General features: G+C 60.4%; 1 protein-coding gene across 30 annotated transcripts in view; it reads left to right on the top strand.

The window, feature by feature from the left end:
• Positions 1-27780, top strand: part of OBSCN (obscurin, cytoskeletal calmodulin and titin-interacting RhoGEF) — a 137108-nt gene that overhangs the window by 89762 nt on the left and 19566 nt on the right. For 27 of the 30 annotated variants that reach the window (XM_032335099.1, XM_032335091.1, XM_032335087.1 and 24 more), the window contains 30 exons: positions 981-1253; positions 1726-2001; positions 2262-2549; positions 2666-2998; positions 3956-4329; positions 4816-5689; positions 6391-6669; positions 10796-10874; positions 11236-11360; positions 11454-11651; positions 12111-12143; positions 12373-12471; positions 12726-12944; positions 13209-13281; positions 13426-13496; positions 14151-14276; positions 14394-14533; positions 14962-15162; positions 15282-15364; positions 15532-15705; positions 16202-16358; positions 16696-16812; positions 16892-17056; positions 17284-17442; positions 17553-17730; positions 18140-18253; positions 22833-23000; positions 23162-23264; positions 23510-23639; positions 25081-25189. In XM_032335099.1, coding sequence (XP_032190990.1) covers positions 981-1253; positions 1726-2001; positions 2262-2549; positions 2666-2998; positions 3956-4329; positions 4816-5689; positions 6391-6669; positions 10796-10874; positions 11236-11360; positions 11454-11651; positions 12111-12143; positions 12373-12471; positions 12726-12944; positions 13209-13281; positions 13426-13496; positions 14151-14276; positions 14394-14533; positions 14962-15162; positions 15282-15364; positions 15532-15705; positions 16202-16358; positions 16696-16812; positions 16892-17056; positions 17284-17442; positions 17553-17730; positions 18140-18253; positions 22833-23000; positions 23162-23264; positions 23510-23639; positions 25081-25189 — 5718 coding nt within the window. The remainder of the gene's footprint in view (positions 1-980; positions 1254-1725; positions 2002-2261; positions 2550-2665; positions 2999-3955; positions 4330-4815; positions 5690-6390; positions 6670-10795; positions 10875-11235; positions 11361-11453; positions 11652-12110; positions 12144-12372; positions 12472-12725; positions 12945-13208; positions 13282-13425; positions 13497-14150; positions 14277-14393; positions 14534-14961; positions 15163-15281; positions 15365-15531; positions 15706-16201; positions 16359-16695; positions 16813-16891; positions 17057-17283; positions 17443-17552; positions 17731-18139; positions 18254-22832; positions 23001-23161; positions 23265-23509; positions 23640-25080; positions 25190-27780) is intronic. The other 3 variants (XM_032335072.1, XM_032335102.1, XM_032335071.1) reach the window with 2 other exon arrangements.

The raw sequence follows: 27780 nt of genomic DNA, 5'->3' as shown, positions 1-27780 counted from the left end.
GCGGGCACCCTTGCCTGCAGGGTGGACTCAGTGGACAAGTTGGGATTGAGCACAAGGGCTGGGTACAGGTTTCATTTGAGAGAGCTGCTGGGGCCGTGCGCCTGGCTGCCCTGCCCCCTTCCCTTAGGTCAGCATCTGAGGTCCTGTGGGTCACGGTCACAGCCTTCCCGGCATCCAGGCCAGCTCTGGGTCGCCTGACACTCCTGTCTGGCCTGACATGCACCCCACTGCCAGGACCCCACCTGGCACCTGGCATCCAGGTCCCTGCTGCCCCTCATGAGTCCCTTCTTCCTTCCCATCCCTCTTGTCAGTCCTCTTGCCTGGCTCAGGCATGCCCAATCTGAGGTTCCTCCTCCTCCTGGAAGCGCACTAAGACTGTTCCTACTGGCATCACTGCCCAGCAGGTGGTATGTTGTGGGAATGGGCCGTGGCAGGTGGCAAGCCAGGACAGAGGGCAGCCAGGCCCTAAGCTGGAGTTGGGGCCAGGCATGCCCAGCCTGAGCTTACAGCTTACACAAAAACCACGTGTCCAGTTATCAAGACTGGTGTCCTGTGTGCACAAGAGGACTAGAGAGGGGTAGGGGATTAGGGCAGAGGTGCGTCTCGGGTGTGTGTGTGTGAGGGGAGCAGCTCAGCATGGCTGGGGACAGGGAGAAAGGGGAGCATTTTCAGAGCCCCGTTCTGCAGTGGGGTGTTGGTGGGGTGGGGGTTTGAGCCCGGCTGTGCCTTGGAAACACCTCTGAGCCATCTCACCAGTCTGGTGTGGAGACCCCCTGCCCCTGGCCACCAGAGCCCCTAAGGTGTGGGAGTGGGCGGGGCCACCAGAGCCCTTAGGGTGTGGGAGTGGGCAGGGCACCACCTGGACACCATAGGCTGTCCTCCACTCGCTATTTCCTATTCAGTCCTGGGGCCCTTTGTAATGGGGGCAGGCCCTCCCTTAGGATCGCTCTGGGAGCCCTGAGCTGCCCCCTTCCCCGCAGCCAAGAACACAGTGCTGCGTGGCCTAGAGAACGTGGACGCGCTGGAAGGTGGCGAGGCGCTGTTTGAGTGCCAGCTGTCGCGCCCCGAGGTGGCTGCCCACAGCTGGCTGCTGGACGATGAGCCCGTGCACACGTCGGAGAACGCAGAGGTGGTCTACTTCGACAATGGACTGCGTCACCTGCTGCTGCTCAAGAACCTGCGTCCGCAGGATAGCTGCCGGGTCACCTTTCTGGCGGGGGATGTGGTGACGTCCGCGTTCCTCACGGTCAGAGGTCAGGGGTGAGGGAGGGCGGAGGCAGGGGCAAAGCCTCGGGCCTGATGGGGGGTGGGATGGGGCCACGGGATGAGGCCAGGATTCCAAGACCCGCCCCCCAACAGGACCCCATGCCAGGAGTGTACGGGGCTGGGACCAGGTTTCTGAGACCCCCCTCCCATGCCCAGGACCCTGAGCCATGGATGTGCAGGGCTGGGGTCTGGTCTCTGAGACCCCCTCCCATGGGACTGGAGCCGCCGGCATGCAGGGCTGGGACCAGGTCTCTGAGACCAGCCCCCCCATGGGACCCCGTGCCACGGACCTGCAGGGCTGGAGTCTGGTCTCTGAGGCTCCTCCTGCCTAGGCTGGGTCTTTTCCTCGGCCAGGGGGAGGCGGCGGGGCTGTAGAAACCCGGTAGCACGCAGGTTTACCAAGGGTTCCCCCAGGCCACCCCTGCACCCTTGGCTTACACGCACTGCCCCCACCCACAGGCTGGCGCCTGGACATACTGGAGCCGCCGCAAGACGCCACGGTGCGAGCCGGGGTGCAAGCCCGCTTCAGCTGCATGCTCAGCGAGGCGGTGCCGGTGGGCGAGGCGACCTGGTACATCAATGGGACTGCTGTGCAGCCCGACGACCCTGACTGGATGGTCACCGCGGATGGCAGCCACCATGCCTTGTTGCTGCGCAGTGCCCAGATGCACCATGCTGGCGAAGTCACCTTTGCTGCCCGCGATGCCGTGGCCTCCGCACGGCTCACGGTGCTGGGTGGGTGGCTCGGGTCGCCTGGTTCAGGTCATGGGGAGGGCTCTACTGCTCCAGTCCTGGAAGCTGCCGGGGGCCTCTCCGTGGCCCCCATCCTGGTTGGCTCAGGGCATGCGGTGTCCCTTGGCTCCTGCAGACAGTCTTGGCCTTTGAGCACAGAGGCGCGCCCGCTGCACATGCCAGGATCAGACCCAAATCAGGCCTGTTGGGCATGCGCGGGAGCCCACCAGGAGCCTCCATGGACCAGCCCTCACTCCCTGCAGGCATCCCGGATCCCCCAGAGGACGCCGAGGTGGTGGCTAGGAGCAGCCACTCCGTGACGCTGTCATGGGTGGCACCCGCAAGCGACGGTGGCGGCGGTCTCTGTGGCTATCGTGTGGAGATGAAGGCGGCCGCCACGGGCGAGTGGCGCCTGTGCCATGAACTGGTGCCTGGGCCTGAGTGCGTGGTGGATGACCTGGCTCCCGGGGAGACCTACCGCTTCCGAGTGGCGGCTGTGGGCCCAGCGGGGGCTGGGGAGCCCGTGCACCTGCCGCAGACAGTGAGACTGGGTGAGTCGCTGCACTCCCCCCGGTTGGGGAGGGTCAGGTCCGCTGGAGTGGTCGAGGTCTCCCCAAGCTGCAGGGCCCGGGGCAAGCCTTTGTTGAAGTGGCATTGTTTCCCGCAGAGCCCCAGGAGCCTGAACCTGCGCCGCCAGCTCCCGTGCTGGGGGCTCCCGCGTGCCCCGCTCCTGCGCCCCCGGCTCCCACGCACCCCGCTCCTGAGAGCCGGCAGGTGGTTGCAGGCAAGGACGTGTGTTTGGAGTGCGAGGTCACTGAGGCGGGTGAGGTCGTCTGGCTGAAGGGGTCGGAGCTCATCCAGCCCAGCGGGCGCTTCCAAGTTCTCTGCCGGGGTCAGCAGCAGACGCTGGTCATCCGGGGATTCTCGGCGGAGGACCAGGGCGAGTACCGCTGCTGCCGCACCCAGGACCCCACCTCCCCTGCAGCTGCCACTTTCCAGGGTGCGTCCTCGGGACCCAGTCAAGGCGTGAGAGCCCTGGGGTGTGGGAGTGAGCCGGCCCCTCCTCTTCGTCAGCTCTGGTTGGGGGTGGAAGGGCAGGGGGTCCTCTTGGCGAGCCTGCCTCACACCAAAGAATACCGAGGACAGGTGGGGAAATGCATAGTCTCGTCGCTAAGCTTCTTCACAAGGTGGCCGCTCAGGTCACACTGATACCTGAGCAGGACACTGGCCAACACATGCCTTCCTACCCACTGCTGGTCTCTTGAGCTCTTCTGCCTCTGTCCTCTGAACCTCCCTTCCCCCTTCCTTCTGAGTCCCCCACTCTGTGCTCTAAGCACTGCCATGCTGAGTCCCCCACTGAATCACTCCCCCCTGAACTCATGCCCCCACACTAAAAGTTCCCCTACCGCCTGTGCTCTGAGACCTCACTATGAGCATCCCCATTCTGATCCCCTTCCTCTGTGCTTGACCCCCGATGCCCTGTGCTCTGAGCCACTGCAAGACCCCTACCACCACCAGGTTCCCCATGGACCCCCTTCTCTGTGCACTCTGAGCACCCCACACCAACTCTGGCCCCCTTCCCCTGTGCACTGACCCCCCCACTCTGACTCCCTCCCTCTGTGCTCTGACTCCTCCCCCATCACTTCCCCCCTCCAGCCCCGTTTCCCCCCTCCCCCAGGGCTCTGAACCCCTCACACTCTGAGGCATCTGCACTTTCCCTGACTCTGGCCCTGTCCTTGGGCTCACTCCTCTTCTGTAGGGCCCTGATGCAGGTTGAGGTCTGGCCTCATAAGGATGCTGAGACCAACAGGGCAGTTCAGAACCTCAAAACCTTGTAACGATTGGGCCTTCAGAGCTCTCTGGTCTACTGAGGAGAACCACAGTCACAGCCTAGGCCAGCCTGGGGTAAAGCGTTGTCATCCCCCCCACCTGCTGACCAGTCTCCTGTCCTTCTCAGTGGTGCTGACCCCCGGGTCTGGGGATGAGACCCCTGCACAGCCCAGCCTCCCCCCTGAGGCAGCCCAGGAGGGCGACCTGCACCTGCTGTGGGAGGCCCTGGCCCGGAAGCGCCGCATGAGCCGTGAGCCCACGCTAGACTCCATCAGTGAACTGCCTGAGGAGGATGGTCGCCTGCAGCATCTGCGACAGGAGGCAGAGGAAGCAGCCCCTGACCTCTCAGAGGACTACTCCACAGCAGACGAGCTGGCACGAACTGGCGAGGCTGACCTCTCACATACCAGCTCTGATGATGAGTCCCGGGCAGGCACTCCTTCCCTGGTTACCTATCTCAAGAAGGCTGGGAGGCCCAGCACCTCACCACTGGTCAGCAAGGTGAGTGTCCAGTGTGACCTGCAAGGAGAGGCCTGGATGGCTCAGGTCTTCACCAATTATCTACCGTCAACCCACCCATCCCCCACTCACCCATCCCCCACCCATCCATCAGAACCGCTCGCGCATCCATCCCCCACCTTCCCATCTACACACCCTTCCACCTGTCCACCCGTCCACCCATCCACCATCCACCTGGCTGTTTAGAGCTGAAACTAGTCTTTCTGTCTCACAGCCTGTCAGTCTCTGTTCGGGTGACCACTTAAAGCGGTTTCAGGGGGCGGGCCTCCATCTCGAAGGCCATAGGAGTCACTAGGCACCCGTAGGTTAAGCAGCTGCAGGAGGGCAGGAAGCGGACTGGCGTGATGTACACATACATGGAGCAGGGACGGGAGCCCTGGACTTTGCTTCCAGTCCTGCCCCAGCTGTCCCTGTGCCATCCTTTCCCTGTCACGGGCCTCAGTTTCCCCACCTTCCCTGTGTGCACAGGCTGGGGTCCCCACAGTCCTACCTGGGAAGCCACAGAAGCATCAGGACCAGCCAACAGCCACTCACCCACCACCGGGAGACCTGAGTGCTGAGGACCTGAGTGACCCATCCATGGACAAAGCAGCCGTGAAGATCCAGGCTGCCTTCAAGGGCTACAAGGTCCGCAAGGAGATGAAGCAGCAGGAGGGACCTGTGTTCTCCCGCACGTTCAGGGACACTGAGGCACAGGTGGGGGATGTCCTGCGTCTGGAGTGTGTGGTGTCCAGCAAGGCGGATGTGCGTGCCCGCTGGCTGAAGGATGGCATGGAGCTGGTGGACGGTCGGCACCACCACATCGACCAGCTTAGCGATGGCACCTGCTCCCTGCTGGTCACGGGCCTGGGCCTGGCGGACGCCGGCTGCTACACCTGTCAGGTGAGCAGCAAGTTTGGCCGCGTGGCCCACAGCGCTTGTGTGGTGGTCAGCGGGACTGAGAGCGAGGCAGAGAGCTCCTCGGGGGGTGAGCTGGACGACGCCTTCCGCCGGGCAGCCCGGCGGCTGCACCGGCTCTTCCGCACCAAGAGCCCGGCTGAGGTCTCAGATGAAGAGATCTTCCTCAGTGCGGATGAGGGATCCGCAGAGCCCGAGGAGCCTGCAGACTGGCAGATGTACCGCGAAGACCAGCACTTTGTCCACATCCGCTTCGAGTCGCTGGACGAGGCCCACCGTGCGGCCACCTGCTTCCGGGAGATGTTCGGCACCATGGGCATCTCAGTGGACATCTGCCTGTCGGAGCAGGGGCCCAGGGGCGTGGAGATGCGCATCAGCAAGCTGGCTCCACCCCCGGCTGCAACGCAGGCGATGGCGCCTTGCCCACTGACTGCGGAGGAGGCCGGTGAGTCTGCCTGCTGCCCACTGCCTGCTGCCCGCTGCCTGCTGCCCGGGTGGGGCGGTGGAGGAGAAGGATCCCAGCGGCTGCAGACTTGGGGAGCTGGCTGCGCTCCCGCCTCTGGCCGCTGCAGATGCAGCCCACAGGGCTGAAAGAGCCTGAATTCAGGGGTAGCACAGTTCACTGTCCATCCCAGCTAGCTCCTCCGGGCCTCAGTGTCCCCTTTTGTGAAGCGGATCTAGGCTTCACAAGGCTTCTAGGCTTCTAGGGTTTGCGTTTCTTGCTCCATGAGGGTTTGGGATAGATGGCTGTAAAAGGTGGGGTTCCACGGCCCCCTTCGCCTGCTCTGGCAACTGAAGTTAATTTTAAAGCTGTTCCACTGTTGGCTTGCATGTCCTTAGGAACAACAGTGAGGTGTGACTCATAGCCCCTGGCGTCAGGTCTGGAAACCGTCTCATGCTTGCAGCCCTGGACCCTCATCCCACGCAGCACTTGTCTCCCATCCCCTCCCCTGACTCTCCGTTTCCTGTCTCTTATCCCCTGCCTCTCGATGGCTTGAGACCCAGGCTGGGAGGTCAAGGACCCTCCCAGAGAATGGGGTGAAGCTGGCAGGGCCTGCAAGAGATGCACGCTGGGCCACCGGCTGCTGGGGTGGCTGGAGGAGAAGCAGGGGCCCACTCACTGCATGCTCTACCTGCCCCTCGCAGCCCCGGTGTTCCTGACTGAACTGCAGAACCAGGAGGTGCTGGACGGGTACCCCGTGAGCTTCGACTGCGTGGTGACCGGCCAGCCCGTGCCCACTGTATGCTGGTTCAAGGATGGCCGGATGCTGGAGGAGGACGACCACTATATGATCAGCGAAGACCAGCAGGGCGGTCACCAGCTCATCATCACAGCTGTAGTGCCTGCAGACATGGGCGTATACCGCTGCATGGCTGAGAACAGCGTGGGCGTGTCTTCCACCAAGGCCGAGCTCCGCGTGGACCGTGAGTGCGGGAGGCGGGGTTGACCAGGGCCACTGTGGGAGCTGGGGGAGGGGGCGGTGCTGGGCTGCAGGAGGACCCGGAGAACACTGGTTTCAGGTCAGAGGGGACTGGGAAGCTCCATGTCCTGGGGCCAGGCTGGGGGTCGGGGTCTTCCCTCCTTGGGGGGTGTCTGGACAGGTCACAGGGGCCCCCAGCACGTGTGGCCGTTTGCTGTGGTACAATAAGCAATATGGATTTGGTCATCCTTGGTGCCAAGCACACGGTTCCCGAGTCCCCCAAGTTCCCCCGAGGGACAGTGGGACAGGAGGTGTGTTTTATTCTAACCCGGTGACTCCTGGTAGGCTCAGGATGAGTGTGTCCACCTGGTTTTTGAGAAAAGCGCAAGAGCATTTCAGTGGAGGAAGGGTAGGATGTCAGATTCGGGGATAGAATCTCAAGTAGCGCTGGAGGGATTCATTCGGGGGTTTATCCGCCAAAAAATTAGACCTCGGCCTCATAGAAAGATGAGCTTCACAGGGATTACAGATGTAAATAGAAAATACAAAAAATATGGGACTTTCAGGAAAGAGATCGGAGGAGATCTTTAGGAGCTGTGGCCAGGAAAAGACTACTTACATCTGACAACTGAAGCAACGCCCACAAAAGGGAAAATCGGTCAAAGTTACAAAGTTCTGCTCTGAGAAAGACCCCACGTTGGGGGACTGCGGGCTGGGAGAAGGCATCTGCCAGTCACATTATCTAGGAAAGAACTTGATCTGAAAACAACAACATTGCTCAGTGGTGAACAGTGTTAAAAAAAAAAAAAAAGGCGGACGCGAACAGGACACAGGGCCACAGACGTGGCCAAGCATCATCAGCAGAGCCCCACAAAAGCCAGCCGCTGGGAACGAGAGGAAACTTTTTATGTTTACCAAAGTAGGAGCATTTCATCCTGCAGTGGCGATCTAGGGTTCCAGCATTGCTGTCCTTATGCCTGAAGGATGTCTTCCAACTTTTTAAACATAATCTGGGAATGCTAGAATTCTTCCAGCTTTTGTATGTCTGAAACAATGTCTGTATTTCTCCTGTGGTTTGGAAAGCTATTTGAATCTTTTTTTCCATTCTGAGGATTTTCCTTCCACTTTTTTGATGGTGTTTTTGGATGCACAAGGACTTACTAATCATGATGAAGCCCAGTACTTCTCCTTCAGCTGTTTGTACTTTTATTGTCACGTCTATAAGACTGTCACTTAATCCAACGGTATAAAGATCTACAACCCCTTTTTCCCTAAGAGTTTGATAGTTTTGACTCTTATATGTAGGTTTAGTTTGGGTATATGGTGTAAGGTAAAGGCCCAATTCATTCTTGTCTCAGGGAAATGCCATTGTTCCAGCATCGTTCACAGAAGGGACTATTTTCCTCTATGAAATTTTTGTGTAATTCCTGTCAAAAGCTGACTCCCTTGACATGTATGGGTTTATGACTGGGGTCCTAACTCCGTCCCGTGTATCCGTGCATCTTTTGTCCTGGCAACACCACGCTGTGTTGACTGCTGCAGCTTCGTAGTCCCTTTGGAAATCTAGACACGTGAGTCCTTCAGCTTCACCCCTGTTTCGACTGGTCGGAGTGTCTGGGTCCCATGTGTCTTTATAAGACTTCGAGGATCAGTGTGTCCGTTTTCTCAAAGATGATCTCTGGGTATTTTTTTTTTTTTTTTAGCATTTCCTTCTTCTCGTTGGTTTTGAGTCATCGGATGGTGCCCTTCTTGGGTGCTCGTTGGTTTTGAGTCATCGGATGGTGCCGTTCTTGGGTGCACTCTTCTGTGTGTTTCCCTGTGCTTGCCGTTCATGGAGCTTCTCGGGATTTGGGGTTTCTGGTTGTTGTCAGGTGCGCCCGTGGTTTTGGCCGTCACTTCCTCAAGCGTCTTCCCTCCCCCCACCGCCATCAGGGGACTCCAGTTGCAGGCACGTGAGGTGGTGTGCAGTGGCGTGACCACGGGCCAGCCCTTCTCACCGGCCGCCCTTGTGTCTGCATTCCATTTCACGTTGTTTGTACCATCGTCCCCTCAACTCTGCTGTCCTCCAGGCATTGCTAACCTGCCGTCAGTCCCATCAGTGGATCGTTTGTCCTACGAGGGCTCCTGAAGTCTTCTTTCGCATGCTGGGGGTCTCTGTTCATGCAGTTCTCTTCCCCACTTTGATGTCCTCCTCTGCCAGTTCCATGTGCATCTTCCAGTCTTGGTTGTGACCCACTGGGGGATGTTTTCCTGCCTCCCTGTGTCTCTGTTGGGCCACGTTGGGGCAGGGCTGGATACTTTGTATTTCCGATCTTCTTGAGGTCTTCCTCTTGGATGGGGAGCAGGCGGGGCTCCATTTAGGGCTGACCCCCTCCCTCTGCTGAGGGGAGGGCCTTCCTGAGGACCTGATGCCACAGATGGTAGAAGTTCACAGTCTGACTGGAAACGCAGAATCCCCGCACTGTTTCGATGGCCCCTTCAGATGGCTTGTCCCTCCACGTGCACGTGCTAGTCAGTGCTCTGCCCGCTCTCTTCTCTGGCTTCTGTCCTGTGGACCCCAGCAGCATTCACCATCCAGGACAGCATGCCTGGCTCTGCCTCAGTTTCCCCTCCTGGACCTGGAAACTTAAGGCGGGAAGCTGGGACAATCACAGGGCTCATCATTGTTTCCAGTCTGTAAGGAATCAACAAGAAATTCTCTGAGGCCAGCGGGGGTCCTTCAATGAACTCAGCTCTGACCCCATCTGTGGGGAGTCAGCGTCGGACCCACACGGAGCCAGCATCATCCCTCACACCCCATGGAGTCAGTGTCACACCCCCAGGGAGTCAGGGTCATGCCCCCATGGAGTCAGCATCACACTCCCCTTGGAGTCAGCGTCACCACCACCCCCCACAGAGTCCCCGTCACAAACCACCCTGCTGGAGTCAGCATCACACCCAGTCAGAGTCCCCATCAAGCCCTCCTGCAGAATCATCATCACACCCACGCGGAATCCCCATCAAGCCCCACCAACAGAGTCATCATTCCCCACCGCCCACCCCCCTCCCCCGCAATCAGCAATATACCCACGCAGAGGGAGACCGCCTCATCCCCTACACAGTCACGCTTGAGGCCCACACACCACCACACTGCAAGTCTGGGGCCCTCCAACCCCCGTGACAGACCCGAGGTCCCCACGGTCCCTCGGCGGGTTCCACGCACGTGCGGAGCGGCTCACAGAGCTCAGGGAAACACTCTCCTTCCTGCATTAACCCCTTTGTTGTGACATGACTCAGAAGTAGCCGATGGAGGACATGCTTGGGGCAGGGGTGTGGGGCTTGTGTGTCCCTCCAGTGTGTCCCGCTCCCTACATCTGATGTGGTCTCCAGGAGCTCCCCAAGCCCTGCCTTGTGGGGTTTGTGGGGGCTTTGTTCCGTGGGCCCGATGGATTCAGTCCTGGGCCGTTGGTGGTGGGTGATGGATCCCACCTCTGGCTCTCTCCCCGCCCCCTAGGTAAGGGGGTGGAATGACTCTTCCTACCCTCGGGTCCAGGGTTGTGTCCCCTGGCCACCAGCCTCCACCCTGAGGGACTTTCCAAAGTCACTTCCTTAGGTAACAAAAGATGCCTTTGTGGCTTTCAGCACTAGGAACTCCAAAGGTTTTAGGGGCTCTGTGCTGGGAACCTGGGCCACGCTTCTTGCTAAAAATTTCACTGTCACAAATGTTGTACTGTGTGCAGGGGCAGGACATGGATGGGGGAGGGTATTTGGGTCCAGGGAGCTTTAACAGGACCACGGAGCAGGTGGCTGGAACATCATCTACTCAGAGCACTGGAGGCCGCACTGGAGGCCTGCGTCTGGGCTCAGGGTGCCAGGGAGACCATCTTCTGGTGGCAGATGTGGTCTTCCCACAGGGTCCTCACCTGGGGACGCCCCTCCTCAGGGCACACTTCTGGTCTTGGGAGCTTCCCTGCAGGAGCCCCTTTAACCCTGATTACCTCCCAAAGGCTCCACTCCTGACAGCCATATGTTGGGGTTGGGATTTCCACAGATGGATCTGGGGGAGGGATCTGGGTAGCTGGCCCCCAGGGTGTAGCTGTGCCCACGCGAGTGGGGTACAAGCCTCACGGCAGCCACTCTTCCTTTCCTAGTGACCAGCACAGACTATGAAACTGCTGCTGATGCCACGGAGACCTCCTCCTACTTCAGCGCCCAGGGCTACCTGTCCAGGTAGAGGGCCGTGCACAGGCGGGCAGACCCAGTGTGTGGCAATGCGGTCTGGGACCGACAGAGTCTGAATACTAGAGCTTTCCACCAGGCCCCGGCAGTGTCTGTCCAGCACACGAGGGACACTCTGAAGTGGCCCACTGCCCCTGACACCCCAGACGCTGGACCCTTCCCTCATCCACCTCACTTCCCCTGATATCCCCCCCTCCAGATGCTGGACCCCTCCCCGGTCCACCTCACTGCCCCTGACACACCCCTAGGCTCTGGTCCCCTCCTTGGTCCACTTCACTGCCCCTGATACCACCCCAGATGCTGGACCCCTCCCCGGTCCACCTCACCCCACCTTCCCTGTTCTCCCTGTCAGCCGGGAGCAAGAGGGCATGGAATCAACCTCAGAGGAGGGCCAGCTGCCCCAGGTGGTGGAGGAGCTGAAGGACCTCCAGGTGGCCCCCGGCACACGCCTGGCCAAGTTCCAGCTCAAGGTGAAAGGTGAGGAAGACAGGCCGCTGGCAGGTGCAGGCTGGGCCATTACAGGTGCCCCTGGGGTTGAGGCCGATGTTGACCACTCCCCCGTGGCTACAGGCTACCCAGCACCCCGACTGTACTGGTTCAAAGACGGGCAGCTCCTGACGGCTTCTGAGCACATCCACATGGCGGACAGGAAGACGCTTCACACCCTGGAGGTCGTGTCGGTCACCCGTGAGGATGCTGGCCAGTACTCGGCCTACATCAGCAACAATGTGGGCGCGGCCTACTCATCTGCACGGCTGCTGGTCCGAGGTGGGTCCCTGGGACGGGGTGTCCACACTTGGGCGCCAGCATGGGTGGGGGGCACGGGGTCCATGACACAGACCCAGGCAAGTGTGGGGATACCATGGACAGTGCAGAGGAAGAGGCCAGCAGTTCCCGTGGGAGGAGAAGTCTGCACGTCCTTGTCTCCAAAGCCCTGAGCACCTACAGGTGCCTCCATGTCACACTTGAGCCAGCAGTGTCTGAGGGAACCAGCGCTGCCCAGACTCCCCTCTGACCTTCAGTGCGACGTTGTGTCCACCGCAGAGCGACCCCCACACTCCTGGGGCCGTGGGGTGGGAGGCCACACACTGGACCACTGGAGCCTCAGGGTGTGGAATGGGGACCCCGATCCCCACAGGTGCATGGATGGGCCCTGAAGAGACAGGTCCCCTGGGGACATAGGCCCCCTGGGCTATAGGCCTGATCTCTGTTTCTCGCCTCTTTCAGGCCCCAAAGATCCCGAAGAGAAGCCTGCATTGGGTGAGCCCATGGGTGGGCAGAGGGTGGGTAGGTGGGTTGGCCCAAGGGCATGAGGGATACCACCTTGCAGATGGAGCAGTGTTGGGGGCAGGCTGCAGAGACCCAGGATCCAGGCAGGATGAGGCTGTGACCTGGGGCTGGGGCTGGAGCAGGGGCCCCTAGAGGCCATGCTCCCCAGCAGGGATGGGGCTCGACATGTGGTCATCACCAGTATTTGCCAAATCTCCAGATGTGGGCCAACAGCTGGTGCCACCCCGGTTCCTGGAAAGATTCACCTCCAAGAAAGTAAAGAAAGGTTCCAGCATCACCTTCTCAGTGAAGGTGGAAGGTAACGCTCTCCTAGCTCCCTGCCCCCACCCAGGACCCCCACCCAGGGAGCTCAGAGCAGACCCCACCATGCCCCCATGGAGGACCCCCACCCAGGAAGGCTCAGAGCAGGCCCCTCCCTGCTCCCACCCAGGACCCCCACCCGGGAAGACCAGAGCAGGCCCCTCCTGCCTCTACTCAAAGCCCCCCAGGCAGATCTGAGGTGCCCCCCAGCTCCGGGAACCCCTTCCCCATGGGCTCTTGCCTGTCCCCCAGGCTCTCCTGCCCCCACGGTGCATTGGCTGCGGGAAGAGGCAGAGCGGGGCGTGCTGTGGATCGGCAGGGACTCACCGGGCTACACAGTGGCCAGCTCGGCCCAGCAGCACAGTCTGGTCCTGCTGGACGTGGGCAGACAGCACCAGGGCACCTACACCTGCATTGCCACCAATGCCGCGGGCCAGGCCCTCTGCTCCGCCAGCCTGCACATCTCCGGCTGTGAGTCGACGGGGGTCACTGGCCCAGCAACCACCCCCCCCAATCCGGAGCTGGGGATACCCCAAACACAGCCTCTGGGCCAGCTGCCAAGCAGTGTCCTGCAGGCTCTGCTCAGCGGGCTGAAGCCCTCCCAAGGCCCCCGGCTACCCTGAGCATGTCCATCTGGGGGCTCCCTCGGGCTGGGACGTGCTGGATGGGTCCCAACCAGCACTGGCTCAGGGCTGTGGGCCGTCATCCTGGGGGCTCACTCTGTTCTCCTGATAGTGCCCAAGGAGGCGGGTGCCGCGGAGGAGCACGCTGGAGTGAAGGAGGCCCTCATCTCCACCTTCCTGCAGGGGTGAGTGTGGGGGAGCAGGCCAGCAGCAGCACTGGCCCTGGACAGGGCATCCTGTCTGGACTGCAGCCCTCTCTGAGCCTCAGTGTCCCCCTGTAAGAGGAGGGCTCCGGTGAAGGCAATCTCTCAGGACACCGCTTCCTTTAGGGCCCAAGCCGTGTCTGCACAGATGACTGAGACCGCGGGGTTTGCCGCTGATATCGTTGGGCAGAGGACAGGTACAGAATGGTTGGGAGCAGGGTGGGGGCTGACATGCTCCTAGTGCAGGAGTGAGGCATGGAGGGTGCAGCCCCAGCTCTACAGGCCCAGAAATGACTGCTCGCCCTCCAGTGGGCCTGATTCTGAGCCTTGTGGATCTGGGGACCCTGACGGCCCTGGGCTTAGAGCTCAGAGCTGTGGCCACTGGGCCTGGGTGCAGGTGGTGGCCACTGAGGGCTGGGTGAGGGCCGGGCAAGGGAAGGGGCGGGCAGGTGCTGGGCTGCCACCATGGAGACCTCTTCAGTCCTGGATTCTCCCCCACCCCCCAGGAGGGTCCTTCTATTCCCCTCCCACCACCCACACAGGGCCTCCCCCACCCTGGGGGATTTGTGACTTCAGTGGAAGTCATGAGTCTGCACCATGGGTGGGAAGGGAGGGTCATGTGCTCTGCGTGCTGGTTGCCCACCTTTGGGGTCACTTTTTGGCTGACCCCCACTCACCCAGGCAGCCCTCATGAGCCCTTAACCCGACCCTCCCAAGCTTCCGGCAGTAATGGTCTCAAGTCTGTGCCATCCTTGGCACTGTGGATGCCAGAGCCTGGGACAGGGCCTGGAGGGGGTGCCTGGGCACGTCTGCGAGGCACCTGACTGGCTGAGCTGGGTTCTGGCTCCTAGCAGAGCCCGCGGTGGTGGAAGCCCATGGCCACCTGTCCCTGGCTGAGGTGGGCACAGAAGAGTTCCTGCAGAAGCTCACGTCCCAGATCACTGAGATCGTGTCGGCCAAGATCACGCAGGGTGAGGGTACTGCTGGCTGTGCTCCGGGATTGGGCTATGCCTTGTTCATGTGCCCTGGGCACCAGTGGGGAGGGGACAGGGGTGCAGGCCCTTCTTGGAGATCATGTACCCTGTGTCCCCCAGCCAAGCTGCAGGTGCCTGGAGGGGACAGTGATGAGGAATCCAAGACACCATCCGCATCCCCCCGGCACGGCCGTTCCCGCCCCTCCTCCAGTGTCCAGGAGTCGTCCTCAGAGTCGGAGGACGGGGACTCCCGAGGCGAGGTGCTCTGACTGGCAGGGGTGGGTAGGGCACTGGTGGGATGGGGGGGCCACACATCTCGGTGGCCATCCCCTCTCCCACCCCGCGACGGGATTTCCATCAGCAGAGATTGCTGAGCCTGTACTGAAACCGTATGAAGTCTCAGGATGGCTTCTCACCCAAATTAATGTTGGGCACCCTGTAGCCTCAGGAGGCTACACCTGGGTCCCCCACCCCTCTGGGGTCTTTGGGGGCTACTGGGGCCTCAGGAGTTCAGGCTGGCTCCTGCCCGGCTTCCCCTACCCGGGGTCTTTGGGGGCTGCTCAGTCCTTGGGGGGCCAGTTTAGCTCCTGCCCGGGTCTCCCACCTCTCTAGGGTCTTTGGGGGCTGCTGGGGTCTCGGGATATCAGGGTGGCTCCCACCCAGATCTGACTCAGCATTATGCCCCCAGATCTTCGATATCTATGTGGTCACGGCTGACTACCTGCCCCTGGGGGCCGAGCCGGATGCCATCTCCCTGCGGGAGGGCCAGTACGTGGAGGTGCTGGACTCGGCCCACCCCCTGCGCTGGCTTGTGCGCACCAAGCCCACCAAGTCCAGCCCCTCACGGCAAGGCTGGGTGTCCCCTGCCTACCTAGACAAGCGGCTCAAGGTACTGGATGGCTGGGTGGGGGCCCTTGGAGTGTCATCCCTGTGAGGCCAGGAGCCTAACTCCCATAGGGCAGGGCCAGAGCTGAGGCCATCTGCCACTGTCCCCCATTTTCTCAGCAGCTGTCGCCCGAGTGGGGGCCCAGTGAGGCCCCCGAGTTCCCAGGGGAGGCCGTGTCTGAAGATGAATACAAGATGAGGCTGAGGTGAGGGGCTGGCAGGTGGGGCATGAGCAGCTTTGTGGTGGCAGTGGCGGGACAGACGTGGGGCTGCCTCCCTCCACCACTGTGCCAGGCTTGCTCGGACCATGGGTGGTGGGCTGCGCAGACTCTGGGACAAGCCCTTGCCTCTCTCTTCCCTTTTCCCCGCCCAGCTCTATCATCCAGGAGCTGCTGAGCTCTGAGCAGGCCTTTGTGGGCAAGCTGCAGTTCCTGCAGAAGCACCACATCCAGCACCTGGACCGCTGCCCGCACGTGCCCACGGCCGTGGCCAGCCAGAAAGCAGTCATCTTCCGCAACGTGCAGGACATCAGCCACTTCCACAGCAGGTGAGTGGGCAGGTGGGTCCTCAGATGTGAACACATGCATGCCAGCCACACGTGCACACCTGCTCACACGCACGCCTGAATCCCCATGCACACACCTGCACACACCTGCACATGTGGGCATGTGTGTACATGGCACATAGAGCACATGTGTCTGCACACAGATATGCATGCACATAGACATGCAGACAGACAGACATGCACACTCGGACACATGCACGCCTGCATCCACAGGCACATGCCTCCATGTGTGGCCACGTATAGGCACATATGTACATGATACATGCAGCACATAGGCAAGGTTGCATGAACACACCCTTTACTGCATGCATTCACACAGATGCTCACGCACACAGATGCCCCCACCACCACACCCATGGCTCCCATAGTGCAGTGCATTCAGTCCCAAGCAACCACACAGCCCAGCCCTGGGTGGGAGCCTGTTTCCTCCCAGACCTGAGACCTCGCTCTCCCCCGACTATTGTGCTCTCTGCCGTAGCTTCCAGCGGGAGCTGCAGAGCTGTGACACCGATGACGACGTGGCCATGTGCTTCATCAAGAACCAGGCAGCCTTTGAGAAGTACCTGGAGTTCCTGGTGGGCCGTGTGCAGGCTGAGTCAGCAGTGGTGGGCACGGCTGTGCAGGAGTTCTACAAGGTGCCCCCCAGCCCTGGCCCCACAGCTTACTGAGCAAAGTATAGCTCCTGGAGCCCCATGCTCACCTTCCGTTGGTGACATAGTGGGGCAGGGGTGCGGCTGGCGGGGGAGGAGGGGCAGTGCGTGTGCGTGTGCATGTATGTGCATGTGCAGTTGTGCAGTGGTGCAGCTGGCCAGGGAGAAGGGACGGTGCGTGCGTGTACACGTGCAGTGGGGCAGGAGTGTGGCCAGTCGGGGAGGAGGCAGGCACCCATGTGCACCCTGCTGCCCCAGCTCCCCACATCTCTGGCTCTGCTGACACTGCCCTGTCCCCCACTGCGCCCCGCGGCACCCACAGAAGTACACAGAGGAGGTGCTGTCGGCTGCAGACCCGTCGCAGCCGCCCCCGCCGCCCCTGCAGCACTTCCTGGAGCAGCCCGTGGAGCGGGTCCAGCAGTACCAGGCCCTGCTCAAGGTAGGGGGTGCGCTGCCCAGCCCCCTCCCAGGCCTGGTTGCTGGGCCGCTGGGCTGAGGCCTGACGCTGTGTCCCCCAGGAGCTGATCCGCAACAAGGCGAGGAACGGGCAGAACTGTGCGCTTCTGGAGCAGGCCTACGCGGTGGTGTCCGCCCTGCCGCAGCGTGCGGAGAACCAGCTGCACGTGTCGCTCATGGAGAACTACCCAGGCACCCTGGAGGCACTGGGCGAGCCCATTCGCCAGGTCTGGGATGCTGAGATGCGGGATGCAGGGTGCGGGGGAGCGGGTGAGGGTTTGGGCAGGGCCGCAAGCAGGGGCCGAGTGCGGGGGCTCCGGGCTGACTGTGGGGGCATGTACTGGGCTGACTGTGGGGGGTTGTCTCGGGGCTGAATGCAGAGGCTCCAGGCTGAACTTGGGGGCGGGTTCTGGGCTGGCTGTGTGGGCTGGGGGCTGATGTCGGGCTCCTGCAGGGCCACTTCATTGTATGGGAGGGGGCACCGGGCGCGCGGATGCCCTGGAAGGGCCATCACCGCCACGTCTTCCTGTTCCGCCACCACCTGGTGGTCTGCAAGCCCAGAAGGGATTCCCGCACCGACACTTTCAGCTACGTCTTCCGGAACATGATGAAGGTGGGCTGGGGGGTAGGGCAGGGAGGACTGGGGGGGGGCAGTGTGGGGCTGGGGCAGGCGCAGAGGCCTGCGTTCCTCCAGACACTCAGCCTGCATCCTCCGACCCGCAGCTGAGCAGCATCGACCTGAATGACCAGGTGGAGGGTGACGACCGTGCCTTCGAGATCTGGCATGAGCGGGAGGACTCGGTGCGCAAGTACCTGCTGCAGGCGCGCACGGTCATCACCAAGAACTCGTGGGTGAAGGAGATCTGTGGCATCCAGCAGCGCCTGGCCCTGCCCGTGTGGCGTGAGTGCCCCACGCTGGGAAGGCCTGGAGGCCCCAGTCTTCCGCCCCTGAGCCTCAGCACCCTGCCCGGTCCCACAAGGCAGAAGGGAGAGGCTCTGTCTGGAGTGTGGTTTGCTCAGCCTCTCAGCAGCCTGAGCTGGGGTGCTGGGCTGAACCCGACTTCAGTGGAGGGCAGCCTCAAGGTTCACACAGGGCCCCCCAGCACAGGACAGTTGCCCAGACTGTTAGAGTCAGGAGGGCCACCCAGATGGGTGGTCACAAGGGGTGGTGTCCGTAGCAACCACAGCTTTGGACCCTGGGGCTTCTCATGAGTCCAGGGACGGACCAAGGACCTAGGGCCGCTGCCGACCCATGCACCAAGAACTCAGAGTCAGTGTGTGTGTGTGTGTGTGTGTGTGTGTGTGTCCAGACCCCCCAGATTTCGAGGAGGAGCTGGCGGACTGCACAGCAGAGCTTGGTGAGACAGTGAAGCTGGCCTGCCGTGTGACGGGCACCCCCAAGCCTATCGTCAGCTGGTACAAAGGTAGGACCCTCCAGCCTAAGGGATGTGGACGTTGCACCAGTAAAAGTTGGCCAGAGGGGTGGGCCTGGTCAGGGGTTGGGCGGGGGCAGGTGTGAGGGACAGGCGTCCTGTTACAGGGGCTCACTGTGGGCTCAGCCAGCCTGGCTGGGAGCACAGGTGCACAAGGTGGGACAGAGCAGAGGCTGTGCCCCCGTGATTCAGAAGTTGTGACCCTGCTCACCCCGGATCTCACTCCTTAGCTGTCTCATTTGACATGTTTGCACAGAGGGCTAGCACCCTGCTTCAGGTACCAGGGATGCAGAGACAACTAGGCCTTGCCCAAGGGTGCTGTCCACATAGTGGGAGGACCAATGGTCAACTGGTAGACAGATGTGTGGCAGCAAGTAGGGAGGTGCTGTGGCCTGCCAGAGAAATGAGGCAGATGCAAGGACAGCTGCTCTCTGGCCAACACGCGAGAGCCCTAGGGGGCAGGCAGGTGGCCAGGAGAGGGCAGGGTAGACTCCGAGGCTGGCCCTGGGGTGGGATCTCAGGTGTGGCTCTGGGCATGACAGGAGCCACAATGTTTGGGGGTCCCAGTTCTGACACCAGCCACCATCCGGGGTCCCCGGGACCACCCCTAGTTCTGACACCTGGTTTGGGGGTCCCATGACTGGCTTTGGGGTCCATGAATCACTGAAGGACTCACAGAACTCAGCAGAGTGTCTACTCAGGGTCTGGCTTATTGCAGGGGTGGGAAGAGGCTCCTGGGGAGGGGTCCAGCGGGATGTCCAACGGGGCTCCTGGGGCCTCCCACCTTCTGGTGGAGTCATGCAGACCACATCTCTCTCCCGCATGGATGCAGGCAGTGCAGTCTAGTCCCCCGGAGTACACGCGTCCGAGCCTTGTGTCCAGGGTGTCTGCTGGGGCGTCACTCACGCAGGCACAGCTGTCGACTCTCAGAGCTCCTGCAGGGCTCAGACTCCTGCCACATGGTCCTAAGCCCCAGCCCTGCCTCACAGCTGATGGGGTCCAAGTCCCCAGGTAAACCAGGACACTCTTACTGGGAGTCACCTGGCCTGGGCTGGACTGGCAGATAGACCTCCTAGTGTCCACTGCAACCCGAAGACCCAAATCAAGTCCTGGCCTTGAAGGAGCCATCCCAGGATGGTCAGGCCCTGTGGGCCTTTGTCTGTCCTTTCTGGTCAAGGGTGGGGCTGCTGAGAACACCTGGGGTGTTGCTGGGCTTTCCCTGGGTCCTAGGGTCAGAGCCACCCTTCTCTGCCCTGGAGTCGTCTTTTAGAGGGAGCCCCTACTGCCCCCACGTTCTGGGGTCTCCTCCCCCGCACAGAACCTGGAAGTGCAACTTTCCATCCTGCGATCCCCCCATGGCCAGACCTGTGCCTGGGATGGCCAGTTCAGAGGGACAAGATAGTTCAGAAAGTTTCCCGGAAGCAGAATGGGCCCCTGGGACTCCCTGCTTCTGACCAGACTGCCCCCAGGAATGTGTGCTGGCCAGGCCATGTCTGTGTCCGAGGGGAAAGGAGGACACACCTTACCCTGAAGTGGCCGGCAGGGTGAGAGTTGGGTGGTCCTCTGTTCCTTTAATGCCATGAACACCCTGGAGGGGAGGATTTGTTCCAGGGACAGCTGGGTGTCTGGTGACCAAGCTGCTCTCCTGAGGGGTGGGCAGGCAGAGGCAAGGGTCAGCAGACGCTGGCACATGCTGTCATGAGGAAGCAGCTCCCACAGCCACAGGCTGCCATGGCCTGAAGCAGCGTCATGGCAGGAGACCCTACAGGGAGCCCCCAGAGCCTTGGATCTGCCAGGATGAGGGCACGCTCCATGTGCTGGGGCTCCACCCTGGACTTAGGGTGTCCCTATGGTCTTGGGCGCCATGCCATGCAGGAGCCCTGATGGCCCAGGAGGGAGCCAGCAGCGACCTCACTTTGCTGCCGTGGACCTTCAGTCCGCCTGTCCACAGTCTGTGGGATAGCAAATCGAGTGGCCAGCTGCAGCAGTCCGAGCGAGGCTGGTGGGCCCAGGGTGACACTCACCGGGAAGCACAGAGCCCACAGGGCCATGCTGGTGGCCCTGATCTGCCCGCGGGGCCGGGACCCAGCTCCCATCTGTGTGTCCCAGATGCTGCTCTGGTCAGTGTGCACCTTGGGTCTCAGCAGCGTGAAATGACCCGGACTCAAAGGGGGGATGTGTCCCAGTACATAAAGTCTGGAGGTGTGTGTGCACTTTGGGTGTCAGGCCCAAGAGGCAGAGGTTGGTTATTGTAACTGAGGGACCCAGCATGGGGAATGGGCGTCTGACTTGCTGGCCAGCAGACCGTCATCACCTGGGTGGAAGGTTTGAATGGTGGCAGCAGAGGATCACGTCCTGACCCTCCCGAGAGGACTGACCATCTGGCATGGAGAGGATGCGGAGAGGTCATGGTGCCTGCATGACCAAGGGTTGAAAAAGCAGCATCCCTGTGCCCCTGGTGGAAGCATGGCTCTGCTTAGTGGATCCCATGACAGCCAGCCTGTCTACACCGGTGGGAGCCACGGGAGCAGTGATGTTTGTCACCTGCTCTCTCTGGTGGTCATGCCACCTCTGCATCTGGTGCGTCCCCACCTGGAATGTCCCCTCCCACGTTCCAGCCATGGAACCCCAAACAGCAGACCTCAGACTGCAGAGTGGAAGCCACAGCCATGGTCCCCGGATGTGGCCCCAAGGTGACACACTCTTCTCTGCTCCCCGGAACCTTGCTTGTATCCCATGTGTGGATGCAGGTGTCAGCCTCCTGCAGAGCTGAGAAAATCTGAGCTCCCCTGCCTGAGGCCCACCTGTAGTCACTTATCTCTTCGGTAGCAGAGGTCAGGGTGGTGGAGGAGTGGGAGGGAAGAAGGGAGACACTTCTGCAGTTCAGTAACGGTCCGTGTTCAGGGCTCGACAGAGCCCCACTCCAGGCAGCAGGAACGTCTCTGGGATACGATGTCCCCTTCAGGGATGTGGACTTGGCAGCAACATCACATTACTGTCCAAGACTCTGTGCCCCTTGGTTGGCTGTGGATTCCCATGCAAGGTGGTGACCTGATAGATGGGGTGTCTTCTGGCCCAGACCCTCTCCCTGGGGTTCTCATGCAAGGTGGTGACCTGTTGGATGGGGTGTCTTCTGGCCCAGATCCTCTCTCTGGGGTTTCCCATGCAAGGTGGTGACCCACTGAATGGGCATCTGGTGGCCCAGAGCCTCTCACTGGGATTTTCCAGGCAAGGTGGTGACCTGTTGGATGTGGTGCCTCCTGGCCCAGACTGTCTCTCTGGGGTTTCCCACACAAGGTGGTGACCCATTGGATGGATGTCTGCTGGCCCAGAGCCTCTCTCTGGGATTTCCAGTCATCTGAAGGAATCCTTCTCTTGCTTTTGGTGCCTGGCCTTTCACCCAGGTGCTGGCCATCCTGTCCACTGCCCAGCGGGGTTGGGGACAGCTGTGTTTTCACCCAGCATGGGCTCTGGGATTTGTCAGGAAGCCAGCCAACCTTGGGTGTTCTCTGAGGAGAGAGCGTGTCCACCAGGGCACCGTCCACAAATCTGTCCTTGAGCCCACTTCTTGGTGCCCAGACTGCAGCCACCTGCCACACTCCCTCCATCCACAGGCAGCAACGGGAAGTGGGGTTTACTGCCCAGCGAACCCTGCAGTGTGGTCAGTGAGTCTGTCACTGAGTCCCAGGGACTCGTGCAGGTCCTGTTACCTGGCCCACCGGACCTTCTGCTTATTTATCTCCTTTTTTCCCTGGAATATCATGTCCGTGATGGTGTCCCTTCCTCGTCGCTGAAGTATTTCCCTGCTTACAAACCCATGAGCCAGTCCGAGGCAGACAGAAAACACAAGACCTTGGGGTTGCAGGGTTGGTCACAGAGAAAGCAGCACGCCCCTGTCCACATGTTCGGGGTGAGGTGTCCCCTGCAGACGGTGGGTTGCCCCACAGGAGAGGAACCACGGGTTTCAGGAGATGCTGGGTTTCCATGAGGCTGCCAGCACGCCTGCTCACACTCTCCTGAAACGGGTTCCCTTGAAAGAAAGTGCACGCCAAGGGTTCTGTGAGTTGGGACATGGCTTGGGGACCATTGTAATGGAGCAGCTGCGTTTGGCACAGACAGGGCTGTGGGAAGGTGTCTACCTGTAAAGTCTAGGTATCTGTGGAGGACAGGGTTCTTCCCAGGGAAGACGCTCGTCTGCCGGCCCACCACCCAGGAGACCACCATTATATGGCCGGAGAGGTTTGAGTGGATGGTGGTGAGGGACATGAGCAGTATCTGAGTGTGTCTGCAGTGGCCAGGTGGCCGAGGTTCTGTGTGTCCTCTGTGGTGTCTGGTCCCTTTGCCTGGACCCCACCTCCAGCTGTGAGCCTACTTTCTGCGGCCACACGGTGGGCAGAGGTCTGGGGAAGGGGATGGGTCTCTGGGTCAGTGTGGCCAGCGGGGCTCCCCACCAGGGGTCTGAGGTCCAAGGGTGGCCCCCCAGCACTGCGCCATGACTGTGACCCCCAGGCAGGCCAGCCTTCTGTCCCCAGCAGGGTCCCTTCTGTGACAGCGCTGCCTTCCTTTGCAGATGGGAAGCCAGTGGAGGTGGATCCACACCACATCCTCATCGAAGACCCTGACGGCTCCTGTGCCCTTATCCTGGACAACCTGACCGGCATGGATTCGGGCCAGTACATGTGCTTTGCAGCCAGCGCTGCTGGCAATGCTAGCACACTGGGCAAAATCCTGGTGCAAGGTGAGCCCACCCCAGGAGGGAGGCTGGAGGAGGCAGCATCCGGACTCCACTCCATCTCAGTGGCCCATGGGGGGTGCAGGTCTGCGGGTGGGGGTAGGGTCCTGCTCTGTCATGCGGTCTCTCTGTATCTCTTTCCCTTGGCTTGCTCTGTGGCACCACAGTACCCCCAAGGTTCGTGAAGAAGGTCCAGGCCATTCCTTTTGTGGAGGGAGAGGACGTGCAGGTCACCTGCACCATGGAAGGCGCCCCACACCCTCAGATCAGGTGGGCTGGGTGGCTTGCACCCACGATACAAGAGGGGAGGTAGGCAGCATGCTCACTGTGTGGGCTTGGGCAGATTCTGAACATGGCTCCTGCCCCAGGGAGGGCAGCCCCCTCTGAAGGTTGGGGGGTGGTGTCAGGAGCGTGTGGGCTCTGGATGGAAGCCTGGTGCTGCAGGGTGGGCGAGTGGAGGGTCTTAAATGGAAGAAGGTAGGGAGGCTCTTCTCACTCCCTGGGATTGGCTTCAGGTGGTTCAAAGATGGGGCCCTGCTGACTCCCAGCAGCAAGTACCGAACCCTGAGTGAGCCCCGAAGTGGTCTGCTGGTGCTGGAGATCCTGGCAGCTAGCAAGGATGACCTGGGCCATTACGAGTGCGAGGTGAGGTGGGCAGACACAGGGGACCTACCTCAGGGCCCACCATCACCCAGGGTCCCTGCACCATGATGAGGGAGGGGACTCCTGGCTCACTGTCACCCAGTGTCCCTGATGAGGGAGGGACCCCAGACCTGTGATCACCCAGTTTTCCCAATGAAGGAGGGACCCCAAACCCACCATCACCCCACATCCCCAATGGGGGGCCCCAGGCCCACCATCACCCAGTGTCCCCAGTGAGGGAGGGACCCAAGACCTACCATCATCTGGTATCCCTGATGAGGGAGGGGCCCCAGACCCATCATCACCTGGTGTCCCCAATGAAGGATGGACACCAGACCTACCACTACCCAGTAACCCTAATGAGGGAGGGGACCCCAGACCCACCATCACTTGGTGTACATGATAAGGAAGGGACTCCAGACCTACCATCACCCAGACTCCCTGATAAAGGAGGGACCCCAGACCTACCATCACCCAGTGTCCCCGATGAGTGAGGGGATCCCAGACCCACCATCACCCAGACTCCCTGATAAAGGAGGGACCCCAGACCTACCATCACCCAGACTCCCTGATAAAGGAGGGACCCCAGACCTACTATCACTCAGTCTTCCCAATGAGGGAGGGTCTTCAAACCTACATCACCCAGTGTCCCCGATGAGTGAGAGGACCCCAGACCCACCATCACCCGGTGTCCCCGATGAGGAAGGGACCCTAGAACTACCATCACTCAGTGTCTCCAATGAAGGAAGAGACCCCAGACCTACTATCATATAGTGTCCCCAATGAAAGCGAGGACCCCAGATCTGTGATCACTCAGTATCCCTGATGAGGGAGAGAATCGCAGACCCACCATCACCCAATATCCCCTAATGAGGTTGGGACCCCCCAGCCCATCACCCAGTGTCCATGGCAAGGACAGGGACCTGGGTGGGAGCTCTGGGTGACATCTTCTCTCCCAAAACCACCTGTCCACCTGCCGGGCCAGTGGTATTCTGTGTAAGATGTGTGCAGGCTGTGGCTCTTGCTGGCTGTCAACCTCCTCTGTGTGGCTGCTGCTGGTAGCCTTGGTGGGACCAGGTGGGGACTGTCCCCCACCACAGCTCCTGGGGAGGCACACAGACCGGAGTTAGCTCTGGATTCACATGGTTTAATTCGGTAACTGCTAACCACACGTGCAGTTTGAGTACATTAGCTCTAGGTAAAGACTTGGTTCCATTTCCAGTGCGCAGGGCCCACACGGCCACCACACCGAGCTATACAGATAGTGTCCCCATCACCTAGGAAACCCCTGGGCAATGCTAGGTCTGTGCGGGGACCCTTTCTCTGTGGCAGGCTCTGTGGCTCTGGGTCACAGCCAGGGAGGGCCTCCCCTATGTTAGAGATGGCCCCGACGGTCACAAGGGTGTCACTGGCTCTGAGCAGGCTCCTGCCATCCGTTCTGCAGTTGGTGAACCGGCTGGGCTCTGCGAGGGGCGGGGTAGAGCTGTGCATGCAGAGCCCTGCTGTGCGGGCCCGAGAGCAGCTTCGAAGGGAGCAGCTTGCCACTGTGGAAGGTAAGTGGTACTGTGGTGCCAGGTTGGTTGCCAGCCTTTCCAATCAGAGTGCGTTTCCTGGAGAAAGAGTGGTAAGGGCCGAGGAGGAGTCTGGGTGGGAGAGATGGGGATGCAGAGACCCTGGCGCAAGGGCTGGTTCCCAGCTCTCTATTGGGACAGCATGAGGTGAGCCTTGAGGCCAGATATTTAGCAAGGCTGGAGGGCAGCCCTGGGGGTGGGGGAGGCCTGCGTCTGCCTTACCATTCCTGGGCTGTAGTGAGTATGTAGAAAGGCCAGGCCTTGCCCAGCGGGCTGTGGGGCAGTGGCCAGCCAGGCGTCGTAATAGGCAGCAGGAACGTTGAGGATGATGGCTCTGTGGGAGGCATGCTGAGAGCAGAGCACCAGCTGCTGGGTCCCAGTTTGGTTCCCAGGAGAGGGAGTGATGTCAGGGGCCTGGTACCTCCCTCTGGGTTGGGTTGTTCATGGAAAAAAGCAGAGTGCCATGGCTGTGCTTCCCTAGCCTGGCCTGGGGTGGTATCTGGGGTCCTGGGATGGGTGTCACTGAGGGGAGATGTATTCCTGGGTGGGGGGTGGAGAGCTAGCTGCAGGACACCTCAGGCCTCCACTCACACCTGAGTCCAGGGTTCTAGATGTGCCCGGACTAACGATGGCCAGGATGGGAAGTGGGGCAGCTGGCATCTGCCGCAGGCTTGCTCAGTCAGAGAGCAGTCCTATGGTGCTCACAGGGCAGGCTGCAGCCCAGGGACAGCTTCTTCCATTCTGGGTTACCCCACCTAGAAGGGGCTACCTTGTCAGTTGGTGAGCCTCCTGTCACCAGAGGCATGCCGGCAGAGGCTGGACTGACACCTGGTGGAGCCGCAGCTTTCACAGTAGGACAGGCTGGAATACATGTCCTTCCAAGTCCTGAGTGTTGGCTTCTGTGATGCCTGGGGATAATGGATCTAGTCCATCCTGGGGCCCAATGTCCCGGGGATCCTATCTGGACCCTCCTGGAGTCAGCCTACCTGGCATCTAGAGCTCGACCTCACAGCCATCACAGAGTGGGCAAGGGTCCATGTTCCTGCCTTGCAGAGGGCCTTGTGGTGTCTGCAGGCACCTTCACTTCCTGCCATATGGTGTCTTATGTTGGGGAGGTGCTGAGCGAGGATTTCAGCACTCCCTCTCCGGCTGGCAACAAGCGCGTCCTACAGAGACATTCACTTCATTGTCATGATGGGTCCCTTTCTGTCAACGTCTCATGGCTGTGAAGTCTGGAAGAGGGGCAGCCCTCCAATACCAGAAACATGGTACCTCACATCCAAGGCATCCAGTCCTCACAGACCCAGGAGTTGGAGCCCGCTACCTGCTGCTTCCTAACCCTATCCTGCCGCTTCATCTTTAACCTGGTGGCTCCACAGCCAGAATAGCCCCAGTTGACCTTGTGGGGTGGGTGCCACTCCCTCGCTTTTGGAGCTGCACTGGGCCAGGAGCCCCGCTTCGCACAGCCGCGCCCCCTCTGATTGCTGCCAGTATCCACGAGGGCTTAGAGCCCATCAGGTGTCAGGTCAGATCAGGAACAATGGCACCAGGAATGTAGCAGCCAAGACATTCGCTGACCACCACTCCCCAGAGCAGCAGGATGGGACTTCAATCAAAGGAGGGTGAGGGAAGGAGTTCTGGCTTTTCCCACTGCTCTGCACACAGGGTCAGGCTTACAAGTGGCAACGTGGATCTCTCTGGGTCCAATTTAATCCAGACACACAAGGCATTTTGTCTGGATCTCATTCTCTCTCCCAGGGGGCTTCCCTCTCCAGGAGGCAGCTGGCACAAACACACGTGCACATACATACACAAGTAAATGAGGCTTCCAAGGGCCTTACAGACAGAGCTGGTATCTTTAATTCACATGAACACAATTGGAGACAAGTTTAAAATACTCTTGGTCATTTAAGGGAAACCCTTTCTTTATGTGACTTTAGCAAAGCCTAAAATCCCACACACCAGAAGCCAGAGCACTGTGTGCTACAGGCCATGCCACTTGATTTTTCTGAGCATTCCACTCAGCTTTGTCCCCAGGATGGTAAGAGGGACTGTTGAGATCTGAGGGTACTGGTATCTGCTGGACTGCCTGCTGTCCAGGAGGGTGTGGCTGGGAGGGTTATCTCCATAGCAGGCTGGACCCTGCCTAGAAGCTGCAGAGGAAGAGGCCTCAGAATGGGTGAGAATAGGTTCTGCCTTATCCCAGATGAGTCCTATCCTGTCTCTGGACTTAGGCCCTCCATCTGCTGTTTCCAGGAAGATGGAAAGATAGGACAATCAAGGCAGTTAAGTTTATGGGAAGCTTTTATGGAGAGATCTAGGCTTCCCTGCTCACTCAGAGCTCAGGACTCTGTCCAGGTGTCTCTGGTTTCTCCTGATGGGATTTCCATGGCCTCATGATACAGAGCTCAGATGTGCCATCTTTAGGACTCCAGTGTTCCCTTCCCCTGGAGAGATGCTTTTGGTCATTAGGATTTCTTATAAATTAGGCACCAGCCATCCCAGTCTTAGTTTAGCTCCCATGGGTCTCCTTCCCCTACCCCAGCCTTCAGTTTCTTTCTGAGAAGTGGAAC

Source organism: Mustela erminea, chromosome 3, assembly GCF_009829155.1.
Source record: "Mustela erminea isolate mMusErm1 chromosome 3, mMusErm1.Pri, whole genome shotgun sequence".
In the NCBI taxonomy this organism is placed as follows: domain Eukaryota; kingdom Metazoa; phylum Chordata; class Mammalia; order Carnivora; family Mustelidae; genus Mustela; species Mustela erminea.
The sequence above is the reverse complement of the archived record's forward strand: the minus strand, read 5'-3'. Positions and strand labels throughout refer to the sequence as shown.